The 10,730-nt window shown below is 34.7% G+C and overlaps 2 protein-coding genes across 2 annotated transcripts; both read left to right on the top strand.

Moving 5' to 3' along the window:
- Positions 1-2,103: 2,103 nt before the first annotated feature.
- On the top strand, positions 2,104-3,267 carry LY79DRAFT_689593 (uncharacterized protein; the record flags this gene model as incomplete). The annotated part of the gene is made up of 2 exons (XM_060564718.1): positions 2,104-2,665; positions 2,729-3,267. 2 exons carry the CDS (start codon positions 2,104-2,106, stop codon positions 3,148-3,150), a joined length of 984 nt encoding a protein of 327 aa, XP_060406611.1. The 3' UTR covers positions 3,151-3,267.
- Positions 3,268-4,259: 992 nt separating this feature from the next.
- On the top strand, positions 4,260-4,681 carry LY79DRAFT_531715 (uncharacterized protein; the record flags this gene model as incomplete). The annotated part of the gene is made up of 2 exons (XM_060556265.1): positions 4,260-4,466; positions 4,550-4,681. 2 exons carry the CDS (start codon positions 4,260-4,262, stop codon positions 4,679-4,681), a joined length of 339 nt encoding a protein of 112 aa, XP_060406612.1.
- Between the last annotated feature and the right edge of the window lie 6,049 nt (positions 4,682-10,730).

The raw sequence follows: 10,730 nt of genomic DNA on the forward strand, positions 1-10,730 counted from the left end.
GATTATTTTTATTTACCTATAAGAAATATTACTAATAATTACTAAGCTAGAAATATCATTTACTTAAGATAAGATATCTATATATATAGCCTAAATAGTCTAAAAATAGCTTTATAAATAGGCTTATAAGACTAAGGTTCCTTTAGTAAATTAGCTACTATAGTTACCTAATCTTAACCTAATTAAAAATATATAGAAAATCCTTAAGTAATAAATTTACTAAAGATATCTAGAAATAGTATCCTTTTTATAATTAGCTACTGCTCTTAACGCCCTTATCTAGGCTACTGTTAAAGTATAGGAGGAGTTAAAAGGAGAGATATTATAGCACCTATCTAAAAGCATAGATAGGTAACTTATGGCTATTATTATTATATAAGGCTAGTATACTAAATATTAAGTATATAGAATAATAGAGCTCCTTTTTTTTATTATATTAATCTATATAGTTTTACTTTTGTATATAAAATACTATTGTTTTATAAAGTTAAAGAAGCTAACTTTAGGGGGCTAGATTGGATAATTTTGGTATTTAGCAGGACTTTTGCTTACCCACTGTAGTATAAATCTAGCTAGTAAAGTTAGAGTGTACAGTGACTAATTAGTAATTATACTGTAGATTGTCAATATAGCATAATGTACAGATATACGGATACAGAGGTTACATTGTTTAGTCAGCTTGTGTAGATTAAAAAAGCTTGTCCTAGAAAATTCAAGCGACATAATTAGCGAAATACAGGCAATAGCTTAATTCGCTCCAACTTTCAGCTTAAGTCACCTTGTTAACAGGAATTAGACACTCCACACAAGATTATTCATGCAGTAAAATAGAGCATATTTACAGGTGTTGAGAGGTGTTTGGAGCTCTTTAGTTGTTTGCTTGCTAGCCTGTTCTGTTGTTTAATATCCTCAAAGAAGTGTCGCAATCGCTGTTGCTTATGGCTCTGCTGCCTTAGCCGCATGCATTAAGCTCCTTGAGTTACTTCACTATCTCATATTTGTGCAACAATCAACAAGTCGCAGCCTTTTTCCTTCCCACTTTAAAGCAACATTGTGGGTAAAGTGAACAAGTAGGAAATGCTTCAGCTCGACCGGTGGGGATGCTGGCGGGCGTAACCATGTAATTAAGTGGAAAGAACACGAGATGATGGTGCCGCACTGCCGGAATCATGACGGACCAGCGTTTCTTCCATAATGCCCACTATACGCATGATTAACAACTACTATATACGTGTTACAGAGCATTAGGATACTATAGACAAGCGGTATATACCGGTGCTAAGGGTCACTTAACACAGGCACCCCGCATACGAGGCGAGCCGTGGGGGCGGCGAGGGGCGGAAGGGGATGGCTTTTAGCTCCGCTATCTCGGACCTATCCTTCCGGTCCCAACAATAGCAAGTTCGCTCCCCGCTGGAAAAAAACGCCGCAGTCTGGCAGGGTTTACTCAAACGCACCATATTACACTACTAGTCATTAAGCCTGTATTCTCCATAGCCTACTATCTAGGCAGGACGGATTTTTGTGGCTCAATATTAGGCCTACATCTATTAATAAGTAAAATCCCTTGACATTATTGATACACACTCGTGGGGTTAAGGCCCTTGGTCGTAAGATTTGACTCCAGTTGCTTGACGCAAAAGACTTTCTGACTACGCGCTCTCTAAGTACACCGACCTATTTAGCCAGGGCGCGCGTGTAACAATGTGTCTTTGAGAAGGTCTTCGTCAGCAGTAAAACAAAATTTACTGCTTTCCTCAACTGGCAGTGGGCATAACCAAATCATAATGCGCGCATGGTGCCTCCTGAAGTATGCCTGCGAACTGGTAAATGTGGAGTTTGTGAGTACCGTCGGTCAGGCCGATCTATCCCCAGGAATGTATGATTAGTATGTTAGTAAATCTTCGCCGTGCGTCAAGGCGTGATATTCTCAATCCAAGTCAGGGGCGTACCTATGTGGTGTTCATCCGATGTCTCCGATGAACCCATATCAGTCATCTCTATAAAGCCCGTATAGCCAGCTCAGCGACATAGCTTTGTTACAACACACCAGTGCCACATCCTCAGGCGCTGTTCTCATAGATTCTCCAGAATTCTTTCATCATGTCGACAATTTCCTCTACTTTGGGCTCTAGGTCCCTCCCAAAGATCAGTACGATATCAAATGGACCGTTGTCATATCTTCAGCCGTATGGAACGCTGTTCTTCGTCTCGAGTATTATTATACTAGTGATACTATGTAACATTCTCGAACGATGGCTACTTCGAGCTCTCTACGGAAGTATCTACATGAACCTCCAGGCTCCCGGGAACGAGAAACAGCGTCGATCTTTTACTCACTACCACGTCGGCGCAATGAATATGATTTTCGTTCTGTGTATTGGGTTCTACCCAGTCATGGAATTTATCGCTGGGCCTGCGGAACTATCGACGCCCATGGCCGCAGGTAGCCGAGTTCGGGTTGGAGACCTTCTTTTCATCGTAGCCCAGGCGTACCCTGCATACTACACTTATGAGCTCTGCTATCGCACCAAGTTCGGAAGTCCTATTAGCATCGCCCACCACGTCGGACTCATAGCTATCATGCAAACGTCGCTATCACTATTCAATAATTGGGAGAAGCACCCGGAAGCTTCTCTTGAGTTTTACATGTGTATGGTCTGGGGTATGTATGGAACACAATCCTTTAATGCTCAACCTTGAATATAGGTTCCTAACGCCAAGATAGGTACCTTTGACGCCATTACGGAGTTACCAGTTCTTATCTCTTTGATCATCTGGCGTACGAGACGTAACGAGAGCAAACTGCTAGCCTATCTGGCTGGCGGTCTCTTTGTCTGGATGATCGTGGGCTCCCTCACTGAAGTCGCTGTCACCGCTTACCTTCTCCATAAGTCTTGGGACAGATGGGGAACTGTCTGGAAGTTTGTTACCCCTTTTATCTTTTCGCTATGGACCTGCACACAGTTATTTGGTGCCTCAAGGCTATACTCCATGTCGCAGTCAGAATGGCGAAAGTACAAAAGAGGAGGCGTGAAAGACATTGAGCCTGTTGTCGATCTGCATGAATCAGATTGCGAAAAAGAAACAGCCAGCCTGAGCACGCAAGGAAGGTCTTTGGGAAGGACAGACAACTCCAACGAGGTGTAAGCACATTAACTATATGAGAAGGGCTCAAAGGGACTCAGAGAATGGTCATATACATACTCATAATTTTATACATAGTTTTATATTGAATAGATTTAACTCTAGAAGAATGGCATTGCCATGCTCCCCTCCCAGGAGGTGGTGTAGTGGCCCATAGGGCTGTCTTAAGTACCTAAGTCATAGCGCTACCTACCCTTTCTGGCTTAGGCCATGCTAAGACATGTAATTGAAACTTTATAACATCTTAGACTAACCTTTAATATCCTAGACTAAGGCCAATGAGTCATACCTCCCTGTGAAGGCTTGTGCCGACAACCGCGCAGGCCAGATATAAAACACGGCCCGTTGGCATACCCCTGTTGTTTCTTCAGTTCATCCAAAGCACACCAGGCTTTGTGTAGTCAATTATTGACGATAGTATATCTTAACCCTATACCATTAGCGGGTGGAGGTCTCTAAAATCCTGTTAAATCCTGTTAGTCAGCGGGTGCAGGGCATGGGCAACACTTAAAACGGCTCTACGTTAAGCCACTCAGTCAGGAGCCAGCAGTTAGGATAAACACTTCTCAAAACAAGTCTACACATATCAAGCTGGCAATGACTTAACAATGACCCCCTATGTGACCCGTGTGTACTGTAACCATGTGGTGGACTTGTCACTGGAGATCACTTAGAAGGATATAATAGTCCTACCAGGACTGATCACATGCTTGAATCCTAACCCACCCTATCCCTTAATACTACTTTAGGTTAGTGCAAGGGTCATTGTCAGCTTGTCTGATTACTCTTGTGAAACTACTAATACTTGTAACGTTGATCATGCGCTGAACATAGCCAGCTTCCTTTCAGCCTATTCAATAGTATTTCCTATCAGTTATTATAATAGATCTTACATATATTTCTTCTAAAGCCTATTTACAACCAGGTTAAATAGACAGTCCTCTGCCTCCCATACTGATTACCTAGTGATAACATATGTTGATTCTTACTATAACAAGATCGCTTTTTGAGTACGGCTTTAAAACAATTATTAAATTTATAACAGCCAAGTCTGTACTTCTTTCTATTTATCATCATTTTGTCCTCAATCAGCCAGCATAAAACATAACAAAATGCGCTACGCTCTTATATTCTTTTCAGCTCCTATTACCGTTCTTGGGCTCGGCATCGAATCTTTGTTTCACAGCGAACATCGCGGACATAGAGTCAATCAGGGTAATCAGGGTATCGCCAGGCCTGAGACTGGTCCTTTGTGCTGCGGCCAAAGCGTTGCAGACCCTACTAATACCTGTAGTGGATTAAATTTGAACTCATTTTGTGTAAGTTTCTGTCGTACTTAAAAAAGACAAGAGGAAAAAGAATGGGAGAAAACAAAACAGAAGCCTAATGAATATCTTTATAGTGCTCTGATAGGCCGAGCAATGTTGGCATTGGATGCAACAACTTAGCAAGATTTCCAGTCGGACGCCAGGTCCAGGCCTTTGCGTCTAGCGAAGTTCTTTGTGATGGAGTTGGATTCATTGGATGCGCATAAAGGCTGACTTGGGCAAGAAGGCTGGGTCATTTAGCACTGTCATAAAGGCCGCAATGACGCGCCGCCACAATAGACAGTCTGTATTTGGCGGGAGGCCAACTCTACCGATGGTGTGGAACGTGTGCAGGATGACGGCAACACTAGAGTTACTCATGTTGTCTTGTTTCACGCTGAGGCAAGCCGATTTGCTCCAAGACTGGGGTGAGGCAAATAGAGGCCAATTTTCTATGGCTGTAGTAGACGGCTGCGTGTCTTGTACATTAGGTGCTGTGGGCCCCCGGCGTTAGCTATCGCGGTTGGAAGAGGCAAGAGACTTCATAAAGGGGGGCACTCAAGAGCCGGCGTTGGCGTGGCAGAAGAGGGCGGGGGGGTTATAAACTACAACGTAAAGGGGGCCTAGAGAGGTTAGATCTTAGAAGGATCATAGACAAATCACCTTTGTGCACCGCGGGGGCTATTAGATAAATAGATAAATAAGGCTACCGTCTTGAATTAAATTGTCTTTGCGTAGGGAATCGCTGTTGTGGTAGGTATTGTCGCTGTTTTGAGTCTTGTCACGATTTTTAACATCTATGTCTTGTTGAATACTATTGTCTACTTAGGTAATATTAATCTCTTTTAAAGCACTACCTTTGTTATAATCTTTACTATTATTATTATCTCTATTTTCTTTATAATTGCTGCTTGTAGCTAACCCTGTACCTGTATCCTTGCTGTGATTAGATTAGCTAGAACTATTAAAGGACTTAGTAATTAGTTCTATTAGCATAGGCGGCTTGACAAGGCGACGTATGGCGGCGGATTAAATAGGAGACAGCGTTACTGGCAGGAACTTGTTAACGTCTTTAAGCATAATACCCTTGGCTTTCTTGTTTACGCCTGGTATATCTTTGTTGACGGTTTGATAGCAGCGGGTGTGGCAGCAGAGGGCTGCATAGGCTTGACCCTAGTCATTATAATAATTGGATAGCGCGTGAAGGGAGGTAAAGAAGCGGCGACTATGGTAGGGGCAGCGTTGAGGAGTAAGACACAAGCTTGGTTAGAGATGGCTGAGGTCTTGGAAGCCTTTTAGAGTTTTGTAAAGCTCTAAGGGTTGCGTGGGAGCAGCTGGTCTAGGGAGCAGCTAGAGACAATGGACTGCAGGGTGTAGGGAGTTAGATAGGAACGCAGCTTGACTAAGTTAACTTAGTTAGCTATATATGTCTTAATACTTAAAAAGGGGTTAAAGAGCGTCTAGGGCGCTACCTATTTGTGCTTCTCTACTAGTATCTAATGTCGCAATTGTAGGTGCTTGGTAACTGCGCTTAGGAAAGTATTAAAGCTATAAGGTAATTATTATAAGAATAGATTAAGAGTTATATATTAATAATAGATAGCTAGACGCTTATAAGAATGTCTTATTCTATCTTTTGAAAGTGTCTATATTATATATTATGTATAGGACTGTTATAACCTAATAAGTTATACGCAGTATTAGCCTTACTAAGCTAGAAGCATGTGTAGTATAGCCTTGACACTAATAAGATAAATAGAATTATAAGATAAATAAATCCCTAGAACAAAAGAACTATAGTATAAGTTATATAAAGATAAGATAAGATAAGATCTATATACTAAAGATATAGATATTATATACTTAGTATATAGGTAATATATTAAGGATATATTAGGGCTATATATTTAAGATATAGCCTTATATATATAAATAGAAGTAGGACTTATATATAGGATAGACTTAATATACTTAAGAATAGACTTCTATAGCTCTTTAGTAATTAATTTATATTAGAAGTAAGGGCTTTTTTAAATACCTTACTTACTTCTATACCTTATATTTCCTTTATTATAAGGAATTATAAATATAAGATATATATATTTATAGGAATTAATATAGACACACTAGGAATTAATATAAACACACTAGTCTTATAGATATACTACTGTTTACCTTTCTAATTAGTCTAAAAAAACAGTATATTATTATTAACACAGCCTTTCTACTAGCTATTATAGATCTAACAGAAGAAGCAAGGCTACAGTAGGTAATATAAAGTAACATAGTACAAAGGTAAAGTATAATAGTAAAGTAGTAAAATAAGGCAAGTAATAACAAGAAGCTAAATAAATAATATAGGACAAGAGCTAGGTATAAGTATAGGTTATCTATTTAGGTTACTCTTTCTTATAGAAGGAAATAAGTAATAGGATATATACCCCTAGGTATATACCTAGTATATATAGTTAGTGTGCCTACTTACTTAACCTACCTAACCTACCCCCCTTGCCCTACTAGTGCCTAATGCCTAACGCCTAACCTACTTAACCTACCTAACCTACTAACCTAAGTGCTAGCGCCTAAGGCCTAGCCTATATTAATCTTTATAGCTATAGCAGTGTGTACTACTATAGCTATAAAGGTCTAGTTAGTGTTACTATATTATAACTATTATAGCTATAAAGATTAAGGTAACAGTAGTATTATAATCCTTATAGCTATAAAGGTCTAGTTAGTAGTAGTATTATAATACCTATAGCTATAAAGGTTAAGGTAGTAGTATTATAATCCCTATAGCTATAAAGGTCTAGTTAGTAGTAGTATTATAATATTTATAGCTATAAAGGTCTAGTAGTAGTGTTATAATCCCTATAGCTATAGAGTTCTAGTTAGTAGTGTTATAATCCTTATAGCTATAAAAGTCTAGTTAGTAGCGTTATAATCCTTATAGCTATAAAGGTCTAGTTAGTAGTGTTATAATCCCTATAGCTATAAAGATTAAGGTAGTAGCGTCCTAATCTCTATGGCTATAAAGGTCTAGTTAGTAGTAGCGTTATAATGCCTATAGCTATAAAGGTTAAGATAGTAGCGTTATAACCCCTATAGCTATAAAGGTCTAGTTAGTAGTAGTATTATAATATTTATAGCTATAAAGGTCTAGTAGTAGTGTTATAATCCCTATAGCTATAGAGTTCTAGTTAGTAGCGTTGTAATCCCTATAGCTATAAAGTTCTAGTAAGCGTTACTATATTATAATCCCTATAGCTATAAAGATTAGGTTAGTAGTGTCCTAATCCTTATAGCTATAAAGGTTTAGTTAGTAGTATTATAATCCCTATAGCTATAAAGGTTTACTTAGTAGTACTATATTATAATACCTATAGCTATAAAGATTAAGTTAATAGTGTTATAATTCTTATAGCTATTAAGGTCTAGTTAGTAGTAGTATTATAATGCCTATAGCTATAAAGGTTTTATTAGTAACGTTATAATCCTTATAGCTATAAAGGTTTATTTAGTAGCATTATAATCCTTATAGCTATAAAGTTCTAGTAGGCGTTACTACATTATAATCCCTATAGCTATAAAGATTAAGTTAACAGCGTCCTAATCCCTATAACTATAAAGGTCTAGTTATTATAGTAGTATTATAATTCCTATAGCTATAAAGATCTAGTAGTTATAGTAGCGTTATAATCCTTATAGCTATAAAGGTCTAGTTAGCGTTATAATCCCTATAGCTATAAAGGTCTAGTTAGTATTACTATATTATAATCCCTATAGCTATAAAGATCTAGTTAGTGTTACTATATTATAATCCTTATAGCTATAAAAGTCTAGTTAGTGTTACTATATTATAATCTTTATAGCTATAAAGATCTAGTAGTTATAGTAGCGTTATAATCCCTATAGCTATAAAGGTCTAGTTAATATTATAATCCCTATAGCTATAAAGGTCTAGTTAATATTACTATATTATAATCCCTATAGCTATATAGGTCTAGTTAGTAGTATTATTATCCTCTTAGCTATAAAGGTCTTGTTAGCGTTATAGTGTTAATATTCCTATAGCTATAAAGGCCTTACTATTGTTACTACGTTATAATCTCTATAGCTATAAAGATTAAGGTAGCTATATTATAGTATCCTAGGCCTTATAGCTATAAAGGTCTAATTAGCGCTACTATATTAAGGCCTCCTATAGCTATAAAGTTCTAGTTAGTTATATTATAATCCCTTAGCTATAAAGCTCTAGTTAGTATAGCTACCTTATAGGCCTTATAGCTATAAAGGCCTAATTATTAAAGATATACTAAAGGTCTTATAGCTATAATATTCTAGGTTATTCTATAAGGATTCTATAGCTATAAAGTCCTAGGTATATTTACTACTATAGGTCCCTATACCTATAGCTATAATAGCCTATACCTCTGTCTCCTATAATAATAAGATTAATCCTATTATAGCTATAAAATAAAAGCCTATAGCTAGCTTTATTACTCTTACTATCTATTAGCTATAAGAAGACCTTTTTCTTCTTAAGATAGCTATTTCTCTTCTTTACTATTTATAATATTATTTATAGTACTTATTATAGAATACTAACTATTATACTTATAGTGCTACCTTTAGTTAGTAGATTATATATACTTTACCTTATTAGCCTAATTTACTTTTTACCCTAAAATATCCCTAGAAGCCCTTAACGTTAATAATACTCTAATATTAATATCCTTATAGCCTACTAGTAGCCTAGGTGCTACTTTACCCCTAGTACTACCTTTGCCTATAGTATTTACTCTTTACTATATAAGGCTATAGTAAGACCCTTAGTAAAGTAATAATATATTTAATATAGGCCCTTAACTATTATCTATAGTATAAATATAGTAGCCTACTATATTATTTACTACTACTATAACACTAATAATATATACTTATCTAATAAGTAGATTCTATAGAAATATACCTTATTAGCTAACACTATTAGAGACCTATTAGCTTAAATATATACCCTTAGGTAGCTCTAGAGCTAACTATTATACCTTAATACCTTAGTATAGCTACTAGTATATAAATATCTTTTATATATAAGAAGTACTATTTTTATTAATAATAAAGGTTTAAGAAGGTCTTACTAGTAGCTAATACCTATATCTTTATTACCTAGTATAATATTACCTATCTTAGTATATAAGGCCTAAGGCTTAGTATATCTAAGTATAATCCTATACCCTTATACTTTCCTCTTTATAGGCTACTTAGCCTTAGTATAAATACTATAAGGTAGTCTAAACCTATATATTTAGGCGCTACTAGGTAGGCTTCTATAGATTTATATCTAAAGCCTTACTACTACCTTCTATATTATCTTAATAATAGCTAAATTTTAATAGGTGTAGCCTATAACTTTATAGCTATAATATTATCTTATTCTTATTATTTTCTATAGCTATAAAGCTTACTACCCTTTAGCCTAACTATTACTAACTATTACTATTATTACTAACTATTATTACTATTATTACTATTATTACTATTATTACTATTATTACTATTATTACTATTATTACTATTATTACTATTATTACTATTATTACTATTATTACTATTATTACTATTATTACTATTATTACTATTATTACTATTATTACTATTATTACTATTATTACTATTATTACTATTATTACTATTATTATATTATTACTATTATTACTATTATTACTATTATTATATTATTATATTATTACTATTATTACTATTATTACTATTATTACTATTATTACTATTATTACTATTATTACTATTATTACTATTATTACTATTATTATATTATTACTATTATTACTATTATTACTATTATTACTATTATTACTATTATTACTATTATTACTATTACTATATTACTATTATTACTATTATTACTATTATTACTATTATTACTATTATTACTATTATTACTATTATTATATTATTACTATTATTACTATTATTACTATTATTACTATTATTATATTATTATATTATTACTATTATTACTATTATTACTATTATTACTATTATTACTATTATTACTATTATTACTATTATTACTATTATTACTATTATTACTATTATTACTATTATTACTATTATTACTATTATTACTAACTATTACTATTATTAGTATTATATATTATTACTATTATTACTATTACTAATATTAACTATCTATTAGCTATTATTAGCTATTATTACTATTATTACTATTATTACTAATTATTACTATTATTA

This window comes from Colletotrichum navitas (genome assembly GCF_030913465.1).
Source record: "Colletotrichum navitas strain CBS 125086 chromosome Unknown LY79scaffold_409, whole genome shotgun sequence".
Lineage (NCBI taxonomy): Eukaryota > Fungi > Ascomycota > Sordariomycetes > Glomerellales > Glomerellaceae > Colletotrichum > Colletotrichum navitas.